Raw genomic sequence first — 18,194 nt, 5'->3', positions numbered from 1 at the left:
CGATCGATACAGTGGCGACTTAAGACTGATTCGTTGGAAGACGAAGAGTAAGGCCATGGAGCCGTTTACTTCATACTGCTGAGTACACAGGGCACAGTATCCCACCAGATGTTCAATCTCCAAGTCAGTGGAGTGCTATCTGCATACGCACAAAGTGCACAGGATGGTGAAGGGGAATGCTGGCTGAGTAGTTTTCAGCTGATGTCGGTCAGTCCCAGTGATACTGAAATAATTTTGAACCCAGAGTAAGTTAAGTGAGCACATAGCACCACAAATGCCAGAGATTGTGAATAGTTGACATTACAGGGTAATGGGAGTAATATCCATCAGTAGCCAGGAAATTGCTCTATCACTACAAATTGGAAAGGGTAGAGGATGGTATGTTTAGTAAAACGTGGTGCTCGTAATGGATGGCTATCAGCTCCATCGAAAGAAAGCTCCTGACAGCATTTATTGTTCCTGACCATCAAGAGGTATTGCACATCCCTATCTGTCCATGGTTACAGAGCCATCAGTATAAACGACCATGACATCCCGATATTCTATCAGAGAAACATGCTGAAATACCATGAAGGAGATGAACTTTATATCCTTAAAACCATCACAACTGGTTTCCTGATATGCTTTTCGCGTTATGCTAAGTGCAGGAACTGCTCATCGTAGTAATTCCAGATTTCAGACATGATTTTGTCAAAATTTCTAGTACTTACCGGCTGCTGCTGATTTCGAAGGCTAATGAACATACATCTGTATCCAACGTTTCTGTAGTGTGCATTGTCAATTTCACCAATTTAGCTTTCAATGTGCTGTACACCAGGTGCTCAAAGGTTTCCCTTCATGAGTTACTCTGTTTTGCTGAAGCCTCAGATTGTTGAGAGATCTGTTCTTCAATGGCACACTAATATTTCATAGCAACGTAAGAGCTGGAAATACTTTCTGTGCCTTGTGTTTCAGCTACTGTGTACCCTGAAATCTCTTATGCTATATGTCATTTTTAATTATTCCCACACAAGACCCTTCGCTGGTGTGCCAGTTGTTCTGGTGCGTTTTCAGCCTTCTAGAGGCTTAAGCAATAGAATTATTAAGTTTCTTTGTATTTGTCACCACCGAGAAGGAGCCTTGAGTTCGAATAAAATATATCTGAAGTAGTAAAACTGACCGGAGGCGTTTCTTTGGCCCAATTTAAAACTGACAGTCATCGAATTTCAGACCTCACTTCTTATGCCTTTTGTTGTGGAACTATCTCCAACTACCTTAAATTAGATTTCGAATACCCATAAATCTATTTTTGTTTTGCCTCTCACCAATCTATTGCTTTGTGAAACCATTCCTAACGCTTCGAATTTACGAACAATACATGACAGTAGTGGGACAAGTCTGTGTGTTGCAATTTGGTATCAAATGATGCAAGTTGATTAGTCATTTCATTACCTCCACCCCTTGATGACATGGGCCTCCTACAGGCGGCACAAGGGTGCCCTCAGGTAGCTCCTCAGCCCCACTCCACGTCACCTATCATGTAGTACAAGTTGGCGGCCTAGGGAGAAATGGCGGAAAATTCGCTCCCTCTGTGTCTAGTAGATGGACTTGTGTGACCCACGCTGGTAGGCTAACATAGCATGCGTAAGGCAATGCTTAAAACAGTCTGCTGAAGAATATTTTTATTTCTGAAATCATGTTGTACCTGCCAATTGTTTGCAGGAGGAAGGGAGGGGGGCGATGGTGGAGGGCACATGGGATGGGAGAGGACAGGAGGGTATGCAGGGGATTGACAGATGGAATATGGGACCGAACGGTGAAGTCATCAGTCCTGTGATACCAAAGTTACTCACATAAGGAAGAGTGTCCACTAAAAGTGGATGGATCCAGTGAAGGGAGTCAGATTATGAAATAATGAAGTTAGAACACTCACAGTGAAAGGCATGAAAGGTGAGACCAAATGTAGAAACTGGAAAAAAAAGGGTGCTGTCTTTCGATGACTGTTTAGTCATGGGGTCCCAGACTGAAGATGTCCAAACAACAACAACAACAACCACCACCACCACCACGTCTCTCCCCCAGCTCCAGGAGTATAGCTAAACATTTTATCAGGAACTAAAAACCACTTTCACAATTCATAGTATCATGTTCAACTATGTATGAATCTGCTGTTATTAAATGTAAGGAATCTGGAAGAGTGTACTTATGGATGGCCAAAAAGAAGGTGACATTTCACCGGTATGTGGGATATCGTCAGTCTGGCTTCACACCCCAATAGTGGGGGTGGTTCGTTACATAGGGTGATAGTGATTACAGCGGAGGACGCTCAACAGCATACTGCTGAGATTCTGAAAATCCATAGAGGGATATCAATTAACTTGAAAACTACAGTTGATCCCATCACAGGAATCGTGAAGCAACCCCAAGAAGGTAAGCTTCACAGAAGCCAATAATAAAATCCCAGCGGGACACAGCGAGATAACTAAATAAAATTATGGATCAAATACCTGTAAAGATGCTGTTAAAGAAGGGACCAATAACTGTGGCCTAAAGACTCATATACGTCAACCAGCCACTGACTTAAGATCTCACACCCAGTATTTTGCACAGAATTCCTGACACCACAGAAGACACTTAAGCCACTAGCCTTGTTATCAATTAGAGTAGAGGGAAAATACTGTGGGAGAACCAGTTCAACCTTCAGGTCGTCATATAAAACACATTCAGTTGAAAAATGTCGATTGACAGCTGTGTCCCGCATCTCTGATGTAAGAGGAAGTAATGTGTCAATGGACAGTGTCCCACTCTGAGCCAAGTAAAGGCTATTTATTTTTACTCTTACGAGCGGAAGGAGGTCATCCCATTGCCGCACTGAAGCCTTACTGGGAAGCAGTTTATTATTCCTCACTTTCAGCCACGGACACTCACCAACATTTGGCCTTCCTGGTCACAAATGAAGTGACAGCTCGCGTAGCGACTGAACAGCGAGCGGGTGAAGGGTGGGAGGGAGGGTTTTTTGTTTTGGTTTTAGGGCGCTAAACTTCTATGGTCATTAGCACCCGGTCCGTGACTTAGGAAACAGTAAAAAACCGAAATTGAAAACCAGCAGCAATGGGATCGAAAGTCATAAAATTGGAGAAACTAAAAGCAGAAGGAAGGCTTAAAAATCCACTACAGAGAGGGATTGGTTGTCCCCAAAAAAGCTTCAAATGACTGACGTCATTTCACTTGCACTAAGAAACTTGAGAACGCTGTCGGCAGAGCGTGTGCCATCTGCTGAAATCGACGATATATCAGGCGATAGCTGTAGACGAGAGCGTAACGGATTAAAATAGGGGCAATAAATTAAAAGGTGTCTTACCGTCCACAGCTGAGAGCAGTGGGGACAGAGTGGGTGAGGATCGCCGCTTAAAAGATGTCGATGGCTAAAAAGACAGTGCCCTATCCGGAGTCTAGTTAAAATTACCTCCTCCCGACGACGCGTTCGGAAGGAAGAGGTCCTAGCACAAGGAAGAGCTTTCATGTCCACAATTACGGGTATGTGTCGACCAATGCGTGTGCCATAAATGAACAACACGTCGACATATAATGCTCCATAGATCGGCGAAGGGAATCGATTGAATAGCTGGCCGAGGAAGAGAGACTGCAGCCTTGGCTGCAATATCGGCCGCCTCATTTCCACAGATACCAACGTGTCCCGGGAGCCAGAGGAACGCCACCGAGACGCCCCCCAGGTGGAGCAAGCGCAGACAGTCCTGAATCCGGTGGACTAGAGGGTGCACAGGATAAAGAGCTTGTAGACTGAGGAGAGAGCTGAGAGAATCTGAGCAGATTACGTACTGTATCCGCTGATGGCGGCGGATATAGTGGACAGCCTGGAGAACTGTGTAAAGCTCCGCAGTATAAACCGAACACTGGTCGGGAAGCCGAAAGTGATTTGGGGTGTCGCCAACAATATAGGCACTCCCTACACCTAACGATGTTTTCGAGCCGTCGGTGTAAATAAATGTGGCGTCCGTCGTTTGTGCACACAGAGCAGCAAATGCCCGACGATAAACAAGTGAAGGGGTACCATCCTTGGGAAATTCACAAAGGTCACGGAGCAGGCAGATCCGGGGACAGAGCGAAGGCGGTGCTGTACCCCAAGTTGTCAAGAAGGTTTTAGGAAAGCAGAAGGAAAGAGAATGGAGCAGTTGATGGAAGCGGACTCCTGGTGGTAGTAGGGAGGAGGGGCGGCCTGCATACCCTACATCAAAGGAGGCGTCGAAAAAAATGTCATGGGCTGGATTAGCAGGCATGGAAGACAGATGGCTAGCATAACGACTCAGGAGGACTGCTCGCCGATTGGACAGCGGAGGTTCAGCAGTCTCAGCATAAAGGCTTTCCACAGGGCTGGTGTAGAAAGCTCCAGATACTAATCGTAATCCACGGTGGTGGATAGAGTCGAGACGCCGAAGAATAGACGGCTGAGCAGAGGAGTAGACTATGCTTCCATAGTCCAATTTCGAGCGCACTAAGGCGCGATAGAGGCGGAGAAGGACCACTTGTTCCGCTCCCAAGGAGGTACCATTCAGGACACGGAGGGTGTTGAGGGATCGCAGACAGCGAACCGAAAGAGAGGAAACGTGGGAGGACCAGCACAGTTTTCTGTCAAACATAAGACCCAAGAATTTAGCGACGTCTGAAAACGGAAGGTTGAGAGGACCTAGATGTAAGGAGGGCGGAAGAAACTCCTTACGTCGCCAAAAATTAACACAAACGGTCTTACTGGGTGAGAAACGGAAGCCGGTTTCGATGCTCCACTAGTGGAGGCGATCGAGACATCCTTGAAGCCGTCGTTCAAGAAGGCTGATCCGTTGAGAGCTGTAGTAGATCGCAAAATCGTCCACAAAGAGGGAGCCCAAGACATCAGGAAGGAGACAATCCATAATTGGATTGATGGCAATGGCAAACAGTACAACACTCAGCACGGAGCCCTGGGGTACCCAGTTTTCTTGGGAGAAAGTACGGGAGAGAGTAGTGTTCACCTGCACTCTAAATGTGCGCTCTGCCATAAATTCGCAAAGAAAAAGGGGCAGCCGACCTCGAAAGCCCCAAGAGAACAGTGTGCGGAGGATGCCTGTCCTCCAACAGGTATCGTATGCTCTCTCCAGATCAAAAAATATTGCTACTGTTTGGCGTTTCCGGAGAAAATTGTTCATGATATAAGTGGAGAGAGCAACAAGATGGTCAACTGCAGAACGATGCTTTCGGAATCCGCATTGGGCAGGTGTTAGACTGCGGGATTCCAGCCACCACGCTAAACGGTAATTCACCATACGCTCCAAAACCTTACAGACACTACTTGTGAGAGAAATGGGGCGATAGCTAGAGGGGAGATGTTTGTCCTTTCCAGGTTTCGGAACAGAAACGACGATAGTTTCCCGCCATCGTCTGGGGAAAGTACTGTCGGTCCAAATTCGATTATAAATGCGAAAGAGGTAACGCAGACTATGGGGTGATAAATGCAGCAACATTTGGACTTGGATACCATCCGGTCCTGGGGCGGAGGAGCGTTTTTTTTTTTTTTGGTAGGGTTTAAGGGCGCTCAACTGCTGAGGTCATTAGCGCCCAGTCACTGGTGTTAGAGCATATGGAATCTGCTAAAATTCAAGGGGATGGGGGGACATCAGAAGGACCTGACAAAGATGCAGATAAAATAAGTAAAAAGGTTAAATGTCTTTGGACAAGCCAGTTACAGTTATAAAACGCAGAATACGAGCAGCTGCTCGAGCGTCACCTGCTAAAACATCCGGTAAAGTAGATGGCAGGGACAGGGTAACACGAAATTGACTAAAATGGGGACACGACAATAAAACATGGCGCACTGTTAATGCCTGACCACAAGGGCACTGCGGGGCTGGGTCACCGGAGAGCAGGTAGCGGTAGCTAAACCGGCAATGCCCAATCCGCAACCTGGTCAGAAGGACCTCCTCGCGCCGAGAAGGTCGGGAGGATGTTGTCCAAGCAGTTGGGAGTGGTTTTACTGCCCGGAGCTTGTTTCCTTGGAGGGATGACAAAGCATCCCACCACAACGACACAAGCCTCTTACATACATCCCCACGAACGTCAGATGACGGGACACAATGGGAGGCTGGCCGAGGCAGGAGGACTGCAGCCTTGGCTGCAGCATCCGCAGCCTCGTTCCCAGGCACCCCTACATGTCCGGGAACCCACAGAAAGCTGACAGAACCACCATTATCAGCGAAAGAATGGAGGGACTGCTGTATCCGTTGAATCAACGGATGGATTGGATAGGGAGCTCCAAGGCTCTGAAGAGCACTGAGTGAGTCAGAGCAGAGTACATACGATGAATGGCGGTGGCGGCGGGCTTACTGAACGGCCTGATGGAGAGCAAAAAGCTCTGCCGTAAAGCTGGAACATTGGTCCAGGAGCCGGTATTTAAAGGTGACGGCCCCGACGACAAAGGCACAGCCGACACCGTCGTCAGTTTTGGAGCCATCGGTGTAAATAAAGGTGTGACCGGCAAGTCGAGCACGAAGTTCGACAAACCGTGAGCAATACACTGCAGCCGGAGTACCCTCCTTCGGGAGTGAGCTGAGGTCGAGATAAATAGGAACCGGAGCCTGGAGCCAAGTTGGTGTCGGGCTCTCACCCTCTCTGAAGGTGGTAGGGAGGGCAAAATCCAATTGTCGAAGCAGGCGACTGAAGCTGATTCCGAGGGGCAGCAGGGCAGACACATATAACCGGTACTGACGGTCGAGAGAATCGGCGAAGAAGGACTCTTAAGAGGGTTGGTCGGGCATAGACAACAGCCGGCAGGCATACCGACACAGCAGTACGTCGCGCCGGTAGGTCAATGGTAACTCTGCAGCTTCAGCATAAAGACTCTCCACAGGAGTAGTGTAGAAGGCTCCGGTCGCAAGACGTATCCCCCGATGGTGGATGGAGTTGAGCTGGCGTAAGAGGGACGGCCGAGCGGACGAGTAGACGAAGCTCCCATAATCCAGCTTCGATCGGACTATGGACCGATACAAGCAAAGCAAGACAGTTCGATCCGCTCCCCAAGATGAACCGCTAAGAACTCTTAGGACATTAAGGGAACGTGTACAACGGGCCGCCAAATAAGAGACATGTGGAGACCAACACAGTTTCCTGTCCAACGTGAGCCCTAGAAACTTAGTTGTGTCCACGAATGGGAGAACAACGGGACCGAGATCTAAGGATGGCGAAAGGAATGCTTTATATCGCCAAAAGTTGATACAAACTGTTTTCTCTTCAGAGAACCAGAAGCCATTTGCCACGCTCCATGAGTAGAGGCTGTCTAGACAACGCTGAAGGCAGCGCTCCAGAAGGCATGTTCTCTGGGCACTGCAGTAGATGGCGAAGTCATCGACAAAGAGAGAGCCTGAGACATTAGGTGGAATGCAATCCATAATTGGATTGATCGCGATGGCAAAAAGGGCTACACTCAAGACGGAGCCCTGAGGCACTCCGTTCTCCTGGAGGAAGACGTCGGACAATAAGGAACCCACACGTACCCTAAACTTTCGATCCGTTAAAAAGGAATCAATAAAAAGGGGCAGGCGACCGCGTTGGCCCCACCTGTGCATAGTGCGGAGAATACCTCCTATCCAACAGGTATCATAAGCCTTCTCCAAGTCGAAGAACACGGCTACCGTTTGGCGCCTTCGCAAAAAGTTGTTCATGATGAATGTCGACAAAGTCACAAGGTGGTTAACAGCGGAGCGGCGGCGACGAAAGCCGCATTGGACATTAGTTAGTAGTCGTCTAGATTTAAGAATCCAGACTAACCGAGCATTAACCATGCGCTCTATCACCTTACAGACACAGCTTGTAAGAGAAATGGGGCGGTAACTAGAAGGAAGGTATCTATCCTTCCCGGGTTTGGGTATAGGAACAACAACAGCGTCACGCCAACGCATGGGGACTTCACCTTCGGTCCAGACGCGATTGTAGGTACGAAGAAGGAGGCTTTTGCCCGCCGGAGAAAGGTGTGCCAGCATCTGAACGTGAATGGCATCAGGCCCCGGAGCAGAGGACCGGGACAGTGCAAGCGCACATTATAGTTCCCGCATAGTGAAGGGGGCATTATAAGTTTCCATATTCAGCGAGTGGAAGGAAGGTCGCCGAGCCTCTTCCACCTCTTTCCTGGGAAGGAAGGCAGGATGGTAATAGGCGGAGCTTGAAACCTCCGCGAAAAAGCGGCCAAAGGCGTTGGAGACAGCCAGAGGATCAACAAGGACCTAATTACCTGAGGTCAGGCCAGGTACTGAGGAGTGGGCCTTAATGCCCCACAGCCGGCGCAGGCTACCCCAGACGATGGAGGAGGGAGTAAAACTGTTAAAGGAGCTGGTGAAAGAGGCTCAACAAGTTTTTTGCTGTCTTTGATGACTCTACGGCATTGCGCTCGGAGTCGTTTGTATTCAATACAATTTGCCAACGTAGGATGGCGGCGAAAGGTGCGTAAAGCACGTCATCGAGCACGGATAGCGTCCCCACAAGCCTCGTTCCACCAGGGGACAAACGCGACGTGAAGAAGAAGTCGTACGAGGAATGGAACGTTCGGCAGCATTGATGATAATAGCCGTGAGGTATTCGACCTGACTGTCACAACTGGGAAAATCGTGGTCTGGAAAGGTTGCCAGGGAGGAGTAAAGTCCCCCGTCAGCTTTCAGTATGTTCCAGCTCGAAGGCCGTGGGGTCGGGGTGTGGTGCAGGAGACGAACGACACAGGGGAAGTGATCGCTCGAATAGGTCTCAGAAAGGACATACCACTCGAACCGATGGGCAAGAGTGGTAGAACAGTTCATGAGATCCAAGTGGGAGTAGGTATGAGTAGAGTCCGAAAGGAAAGTCGGGGCGCCGGTATTGAGGCAGACAAGATTGAGATGGTTGAAGACATCCGCCAAGAGCGAACCTCTTCGACAGGATGCAGGAGAGGCCCAAAGGGGATGATGGGCATTGAAGTCGCCAAACAATAAGAATGGCGGGGGAAGCTGAACGATCAGGTGCATCATGTCAGCCCGACTAACAGCAGATGATGGTGGAGTGTAGATGGTACAAACTGAAAAAGTAAAAGCAGAAAGAGTAATACGGACAGCTATTGCTTGGAGTGGGGTGGTCAATGGGATGGGATGGTAATAGACATCGTCCCGAACGAGCAGCATGACCCCACCATGAGCTGGGATACCGTCCACAGGGGTGAGGTCATACCGCTCCGAGGTATAGTGGGTAAAGGCAATACGGTCAGTCGGGCACAACTTGGTTTCCTGGAGACCAAGGACGAGCGGACAGTGCAGGCGGAGGAGCAGTTGTAATTCCTCCCGACTAGATCGAATACCTCTTATGTTCCAATGAAACAACGCCATCGCTAGTCAAAAGGTTGGGGGAACGAGAGGGGGGAAGAGCTGCTCACCTCGACGGCCGCGGACGGCCAGGTTGCGAGGGAACAACGCTACAACTGACGGGAGGCGGATCCGGTTCCATCGACTCGTCGCCAGCCGCGGCCGCTGTCCCTGGTTGTGTAAGAGGGGCCGCATCCTTTGCCGACGAAAGGCCGGCGGAGCGCCTGGCAGCAGAGCGTCCCGGCGAAACTGAGGACGGCTGGGAGCAGCGACTCACGGATGGAGCGTCAGACGAAACGCGCAGGGGTGGAGAGGGCGAGAGAGACTTCTTCTTGGAGGCCTTCTTGGAAGGCCGAGGAGGCACAGGGATGGTGGGTTGGACCCGAAGAAGGTCCTCACGCGCGCGTTCCGTTTTGGAACGCCGGACCTCGGAAGCTGGGGTCCGGAACGTTTCCCCCGATGGACGCCTGAGAAGAAGATCGCTTCTCAGGTGGCGTGGGGGGGGGGGAGGAGGAGGAGGAGGAGGAGAAGGAGAAGGAGGAGGAGAAGGAGGAGGAGGAGGAGAAGGAGGAGGAGGAGAAGGAGGAGGAGGAGGAGAAGGAGGAGGAGGAGGAGAAGGAGGAGGAGGAGGAGAAGGAGGAGGAGGAGGAGGAGAAGGAGGAGGAGGAGGAGAAGGAGGAGGAGGAGGAGAAGGAGGAGGAGGAGGAGAAGGAGGAGGAGAAGGAGGAGGAGGAGGAGAAGGAGGAGGAGGAGGAGAAGGAGGAGGAGGAGGAGAAGGAGGAGGAGGAGGAGAAGGAGGAGGAGGAGGAGAAGGAGGAGGAGGAGGAGAAGGAGGAGGAGGAGGAGAAGGAGGAGGAGGAGGAGAAGGAGGAGGAGGAGGAGAAGGAGGAGGAGGAGGAGAAGGAGGAGGAGGAGGAGAAGGAGGAGGAGGAGGAGGAGAAGGAGGAGGAGGAGGAGGAGAAGGAGGAGGAGGAGGAGGAGAAGGAGGAGGAGAAGGAGGAGGAGGAGGAGAAGGAGGAGGAGGAGGAGAAGGAGGAGGAGGAGGAGAAGGAGGAGGAGGAGGAGAAGGAGGAGGAGGAGGAGAAGGAGGAGGAGGAGGAGAAGGAGGAGGAGGAGGAGAAGGAGGAGGAGGAGGAGAAGGAGGAGGAGGAGGAGAAGGAGGAGGAGGAGGAGAAGGAGGAGGAGGAGGAGAAGGAGGAGGAGGAGGAGAAGGAGGAGGAGGAGGAGAAGGAGGAGGAGGAGGAGAAGGAGGAGGAGGAGGAGAAGGAGGAGGAAGAGAAGGAGGAGGAAGAGAAGGAGGAGGAGGAGAAGGAGGAGGAGGAGGAGGAGGGGGAGGAGGAGGGGGAGGAGGAGGGGGAGGAGGAGAAGGAGGAGGAGGGGGAGGAGGAGAAGGAGGAGGAGGAGGAGGAGAAGGAGGAGGAGAAGGAGGAGGAGAAGGAGGAGGAGAAGGAGGAGGAGAAGGAGGAGGAGAAGGAGGAGGAGAAGGAGGAGGAGAAGGAGGAGGAGAAGGAGGAGGAGAAGGAGGAGGAGAAGGAGGAGGAGAAGGAGGAGGAGAAGGAGGAGGAGAAGGAGGAGGAGAAGGAGGAGGAGAAGGAGGAGGAGAAGGAGGAGGAGAAGGAGGAGGAGAAGGAGGAGGAGAAGGAGGAGGAGAAGGAGGAGGAGAAGGAGGAGCAGAAGGAGGAGCAGAAGGAGGAGCAGAAGGAGGAGGAGGAGGAGGAGGAGGAGGAGGAGGAGAAGGAGGAGGAGAAGGAGGAGGAGGAGGAGGAGGAGAAGGAGGAGGAGAAGGAGGAGGAGGAGAAGGAGGAGGAGGAGAAGGAGGAGGAGGAGAAGGAGGAGGAGGAGAAGGAGGAGGAGGAGAAGGAGGAGGAGGAGAAGGAGAAGGAGGAGGAGGAGAAGGAGGAGGAGGAGAAGGAGGAGGAGGAGAAGGAGGAGGAGGAGAAGGAGGAGGAGGAGAAGGAGGAGGAGGAGAAGGAGGAGGAGGAGAAGGAGGAGGAGGAGAAGGAGGAGGAGGAGAAGGAGGAGGAGGAGAAGGAGGAGGAGGAGAAGGAGGAGGAGGAGAAGGAGGAGGAGGAGGAGGAGAAGGAGGAGGAGGAGAAGGAGGAGGAGGAGGAGGAGAAGGAGGAGGAGGAGAAGGAGGAGGAGGAGAAGGAGGAGGAGGAGGAGAAGGAGGAGGAGGAGAAGGAGGAGGAGGAGAAGGAGGAGGAGGAGAAGGAGGAGGAGGAGAAGGAGGAGGAGGAAGGGTGGCCCCTGGGGCGGAGGGGGTAGGGGCCACGGGGGAGGAGGGGGTGGGGGCCACGGGGGAGGAGGATTTGGAAGGGAGGGATTGGGGAGGCGGAGGCAGAGCCCCCTGATGGGTGGAGGTGGCGGAGGGGGGACGGGATAGGGGTGAGGATACCGCGGAAGGAGTGGACACAACTGAGGCGAACGAAGTGGTCAATGACACGGGATGGAGGCGGTCGTACTTCTTCCGGGCCTCAGAATAAGAGAGCCGATCCAAAGTTTTGATTTCTTGTATCTTCTTCTCCTGATATGCGGGGCAGTCTGAGGATCTAGGCGAGTGGACGCCAGGATAATTAACGCACCGAGGTGGTGGGGTGCATGTATGTTCCTCACGTAGAGGGCGTCCACAATCGCCACAAAGGGGCTCAGCCTCACACCGTGACGACATGTGCCGAAAGTGCAAACACCTAAAACAGCGCATAGGAGGCGGGACGTAAGGTCGCACGTCACACCGGTATCACATCACCTTTACCTTCTCCGGGAGAACGTCCGCCTCGAAGGCGAGGATAGAGGCCCCGGTGTCGATGCGACAGTCTTTGGGGCCGCGCTGGACTCGCCGGACGAAATGCATGCCTCGGCGTTCCAGGTTGGCCCTGAGCTCCTCATCAGATTGTAGCGGGAGGTCACGATGAAATATAACCCCCTGCGTCCTATTTAGTGCCAGATGTGGGACAATGGATACTGGGATGTCCCCGAGGCGGTCGCACGCCTGGAGCGCCGCCGACTGTGTGGCGGAGGTCGTCTTGAGAAGAACGGACCCTGAACACATCTTGCTGAGAGCCTCGATTTCCCTTAAGACGTCCTCAATGTGCTGAACAAAGAACATAGGCTTGGAGGTGGCGAACGTCCCCCCATCGGTTCGAGAACAGACCAAATAGCGGGGGAAGTACTTCGCCCCAAGCCGGCGGGCCTGTCCCTCCTCCCATGGAGTGGCCAAGTGGGAAAGGGCATGAGAACCAGAACTAGAAACTGTACCTTTTCTTTTGAAAGACTCGGCCGCAGAGCGACCTGATACATGTTGACGTTTCATCTGCGAAACGTCCGCCCCGATACCACCCACTCCGACCAGGGGCTCTCCCCACGGGCGCCACCCAGCCGCAGCAAGGGCCACCTGGCAGGATGACCATTGCCGGGAGTCCTGATGCCCCAAGGAGACGGGCATCTACTCCTTGGCCGACGTGGGGAGGGTGCAGCTCAGGTATCGGCAGTACGATCCCTGTGTTGTCAGGGGGCTACAACCTAGAGGCTACATGACGACCCCACCACAACGGGCTGGCTACCGTGCTGGATTTCTGGTGCCATGGAAAGTCCATCATGATCGCTGGTGCAGATGGAGATGCACTATGGGCGTAACTGGGACAACCCATCACGCGTTTAGGCCCAGTTTGAGGAATAGTGGGTATGGTTACAACGCCAGCGCAATGCTGAGTGCCAAGGTCTTAGTGCACTTAGGACCAGTGGTACACCATGTAAGGTGTCCTTCCCCAAAAGGCACATACTTCTGTAGAATTTTGAAAAATGGAGGTCAAACCCCAAGGGGGACCATCACATAGAAGGCCGAAATGGTTGAAACTCCTTTTAGTCGCCTCTTACGACAGGCAGGAATACCTCGGGCCTATTCTTACCCCCGACCCGCAGGGGGGGGGGGGGGGACCGCATTGGGCAGGTGTTAAAAGACTGCGGGACTCCAGCCACCAAGCTAAACGGCAATTCACCATACGCTCCAAAACCTTACATACACTACTCGTGAGAGAAATGGGGCGATAGCTAGAGGGGAGATGTTTGTCCTTTCCAGGTTTCGGAAAGGGAACGACGATAGCTTCCCGCCATCGTCTGGGAAAAGTACTGTCGGTCCAAATTCGATTATAAATGTAAAGGAGGTAACGCGGACTATGGGTTGATATATGCAGCAACATTTGGATGTGGATACCATACGGTCCTGGGGCGGAGGAGCGAGAAGAATAGAGTGCATGTTGGAGTTCCCGCATGGAGAAAACAGTATTATAGCTTTCGCGATTTTGGGAGAAAGCAAGAGGTAGCACTTCCACTGCACGTTTCTTCGGGTGAAACTCTGGCGGATGATTTGAAGAACTCGAAATCTCAGCAAAGTGCTGATCCAATGACTTAGAAATTGCGACGGGGTCAACTAACGTATCATGCGCGACAGTGAGCCCAGAGACCGGGGAGAAACTAGGCGCGCCAGATAACCGTCGAAGCCGACTCCAAACTTCCGAGGAGGGAGTGAAGGTGTCAAATGAGCTAGTAAAGAATTTCCAGCTTGCCTTCTTGCTATCGCGGATGACGCGACGGCATCGCACGCGGAACTGCTTATAGCGGATACGGTTGTCCAAAGTAGGATTGTGGCGGAAAACGCGAAGAGCATGTCGCCGCTCACGTATTGCGTCACGGCATGCCTCGTTCCACCAAGCAACTGTGGGGCGCCGTGGCAATTCGGAGGTGCGTGGTATTGAACGTTCCGCAGCTGTTAGAATAACGTCTGTAATATGTGTGACCTCATCGTCGACGCTGGGAAAGTGACGGCCATCGGATGTCGCTTGAGACGAAAAGTATCCAATCGTCTTGGGCAAACTTCCAGTGTCGCGGGCGCATATATGGCACTTGAGGCCGCAGTCAAAGGACACATGGAAACGGGTCACTCGAGTGTGTATCATCAAGGGCGGACTATTCGAAGCGCCGAGCTAGTGGAACAGTACCGACCGAAAGGTCCAAATGAGATAAATTTGTCGTGGAGGCAGATAAAAATATAAGGTCCCCAGAGTTGAGGCAAACTAGATCCGCTTGGTGGAAGACGTCTAGCAATAGTGAGCCACGCAGACGAGGATGTGGAGATCCCCCACAGCGGGTGGGGGGCATTGAAGTCCCCAACCAGGAAATAGGGGGGTGGAAGCTGACCAAGAAGAAGAAGGAAATCAGCTCGTGCCATTGGTGTGGACGATGGAATGTATACAGTAGAAAGAGAGAAGGTGTATCCAGAAAGGGAAAGACGGACAGCGACTGCTTGGTAGGAAGTGTTTAAATGGATTGGGTGATAATGGAGAGTATCATGGTGAAGAATCATGAGTCCTCCATGTGCTGGAGTGCCTTCAACAGACAGGAGATCAAATAGGACAGACTGAAAATGGGGGAGAACAAAGCGGTCATAGGGACGCAGCTTTGTTTCCTGAAGACAGAAGATGACTGGCGATTAGGATCTTAAGGGGATCGACAATTCATCCCGATTGGCTCGAATGCCGTGGATATTGCAGTGGAGATAATGGACATAGGGTGAACAGAAAATTGAGGAATGTGACCAAGGTTGCCGTCAACTCAACGACTGCTCAGAGCTTGCGACCGACAGCATGGAATGGCATTCAGCCGAAGGCAGAAGATCATGGTCCATAGGTTGTTCAGGAGCAGCTCCTGCCACCAGCGATCGGCCGGTTGATCGGCCGCCAGCAGTGCGCCTCGGTGACACAGAAGACGGCCGAGGGCGAGTAACGCCAGGTGCTGCTGTAGATGACACCTTGGCGGAGAAGGAGAGGAACTGTGTTTCTTATTAGCCTTCTTAGAAACATGTTTAGATGAAGGAGGAACCGATGGTTGTGAACTTGGGGTACGTAAAAAAATCTTCACGAGTATGCTCTTTTTTCGAAATCTTGGTGTCTGACTTTTGGGCTCGAGACTTAGCAGAACCCGATGAAGGATGAGCCAGAGAGTGAGCAGGCGAATGTGGGGAGGTTGAACGGGCGATCTTTGCGCTGGCCGATCTGACGACCGTGGCACTAAAGGAGAGATCACAAGTCTGCATGGCCACCTCTTTTGTTGGCCGATGAGAGGCAAGGACAGTGCTGTATTTTCCTGTCTGAGGCACGGTGGGCTTTCGACTGGCGAGTAACTTTCGAGCAGCAAAGGTCGACACTTTTCCTTCACTCTGATTTCCTGAATGAGCTTTTCGTCTTTAAAAATGCGGCAATCTCGAGAGGAAGCAGCATGGTCACCCATACAGTTGATGCAACGAGGGGATGGAGGTGGACAAGCACTCTCATGGGTATCCTTGCCACATTTAACACATTTGGCCGGGTTGGAACAGGACTGGCTGGTGTGATTGAACCGCTGACACCGATATCAACACGTAGGGTTTGGGATGTAAGGGCGAACGGAAATTATCTCATAGCCTGCTTTGATTTTCGATGGGAGTTGAACATTGTCAAATGTCAAGAAGACAGTGCGGGTTGGAATGATGTTCGTATCAACCCTTTTCATAACCCTATGAACAGCCGTTACACCCTGGTCAGACAGGTAGTGTTGAATTTCCTCGTCGGACAATCCATCGAGGGAGCGTGTATAAACGACCCCACGTGATGAATTTAAAGTATGGTGCGGTTCCACCCAGACAGTGAAGGTGTGTAGCAGTGAAGAACGTAGCAATTTTTGTGCCTGGAGGGCACTGACTGTTTCGAACAACAAGGTGCCATTTCGTAATCTGGAACAAGACTTTACAGGACCTGCAATTGCGTCGACACCTTTCTGAATAATGAAAGGGTTGACTGTGGACAAGTCGTGACCTTCGTCAGACCGAGAAACAACAAGGAACTGTGGCAACGATGGAATTACTATCTGTGGCTGAGACTCATTGAACTTACGCTTGTGGGCTGACATAGTAGAAGAGGAAACTATTGCGAAAGTATCCCCCATGATTACCGGAGTCTCCTATGGTGCGCCCCTCACTTGTGGGGGCCCTCTCTGAGGGCACTCCCGCCAGCGGCGAGGGGAGGGGGGGGGGCGAAGATGGGGGATAGGGAAGGATGCGGAGAAGGAAGGTATGCATCCCGGAAAGGAAGGAGGGCCACATTAGCTCGGGGTCCCGGGCTCACTACGCACGTATCCACAAAAGAGTTGTGGACCCCCCTGGGGGGATTGCAGTTGTTAGATTGGAGACTACATGGCTGGAGAACTTTGTTCATCGATAAATTCTGTAGTTGTCATCGTTGAATGTCAGACCACAGATCATGGAATGCACGTTCGTAAGTCAACAGGACAATCATGTCCCACCTGACCGGTTTGAGGTAGTCCAGCATGCATTAATCTGGAAATGACTATTCGTTCCACTCATGCCACACGGCAAGTTGTGGAAAACAAGCATATCGAAGTGCCCCACTACATTGACTCAACCTCCTCTCTATCGCCATATTTAATTTACGTGGTGAGGACCTTCATTCGACAGTCAGCATCCATCGTTCCATACTGACCATCATTCAAACTCTCAGACATAACACTTTAAGCAACTGTTCAGACATCTTATTGTGATTCCAGATTCACATATGATAGACGATACGAACAATACATTTACTATACATTGCTAAGGATCTGACTGTGTGGGACACTTTCGGCTTTTTTTCCCAGACTTTGCCAACCATAGACTGTTCAAAAACCCATGACATCAGGGGTGTTGGGATTAATTGATCAGTCAATTCGCGTAATTTTCTATCAATTCATTATGAAAACTACACCAGAACCGTTATTGTGTAACTGCTAACACTTCCATCTGGTTGCTGGTACCACTGGTTTACCATCTCACTGTAGGTCTATGTCCCATCGAACTAAACAATTCTGAATATCTTTCTCATACCATCTTAGCTTCAATGAAATTTAGTTGAGTGAGTTTGGGATGTAAGCTTCTTTCAGTTGTCTACAAGTTGGTATGTAATCCCGCTCTTGTCTGAGGGACCATCTGTTTGTGTGCCAAAGTGTAGAGATAATATTCCTGTGATTAATTTTATTGATCATATGCATTATGTAACTTATTAGAAAATTTCAGCATGGGGAGAGTTCCGTGACGAACTAAAGCCACTACACATTCTTATGTAGGGTCAATCATTCATTACTTGCACACAACAGAAGCTGTAAAACTGAAGGTTCGTTAGAGCACCACACAATTTTCAAATAGACCTGATCCTATTAGAGACGCTAATAAGGTAGAGGGTACCTACCGTTAAACATGTACTGCCAAACTAGGCACTTTGCAAGTTTCGGATAAAAGCTGTGTGTTCCAGGTTAACATCAAGCGCCGGCACGTCGGCGCGAAACTTAACAGCAGAGAAGACTGACTACATCAACCAATGGTACGCTGACTTGAACCGCGCCACGACAGGAGCGGCCTCTATCCGAAAAGAATGTAAGCGCCGCTCCAGCTAGCCTCGGCCGCACTGGAAGGCGAGTCGTCATCCTTACTGTTATGCTGAGACATATTTATATCCATTGCTTACATGGAAATTGTATTTATCTAAGGACACTGATATTTGCATGTCGCCAAATGCTTGCGACATTTCATTGTGAGAAAGGCAAAGTTAAATATTGTCAATTCAATTACAGTGAAACTCCATTAACATCATTTGCTTATATGCTTTCTAGCTATCCGAGGAAACAGCTTCCTAGGCACCCTCTATTACGAGAGTGGGCAGGATCCCACACTGTGATTGGACAAAATTACGAGGAACAACCGGGGGTTGAATGCAGACCTATTTGTAGTTCTACACTTACTGTCCGAGACACCAAGTCACAACAAGC

General features: G+C 51.0%; 1 protein-coding gene across 1 annotated transcript in view; it reads left to right on the top strand.

Annotated features, from left to right (window-relative positions):
- Positions 1-9,962: 9,962 nt before the first annotated feature.
- LOC126471154 (cilia- and flagella-associated protein 251-like) overlaps positions 9,963-18,194 on the top strand; it is a gene marked incomplete at its 5' end in the record, with an annotated part of 60,188 nt that continues 51,956 nt past the window's right edge. Inside the window, one exon of the mRNA XM_050099253.1 lies at positions 9,963-11,041. Within this exon, the coding sequence (XP_049955210.1) occupies positions 9,963-11,041 (1,079 nt within the window). The remainder of the gene's footprint in view (positions 11,042-18,194) is intronic.

The sequence above is a fragment of the Schistocerca serialis genome, chromosome 3 (assembly GCF_023864345.2).
Source record: "Schistocerca serialis cubense isolate TAMUIC-IGC-003099 chromosome 3, iqSchSeri2.2, whole genome shotgun sequence".
Lineage (NCBI taxonomy): Eukaryota > Metazoa > Arthropoda > Insecta > Orthoptera > Acrididae > Schistocerca > Schistocerca serialis.
Note: the sequence above shows the minus strand (reverse complement) of the source record. Positions and strands in the feature narration are given on the sequence as shown.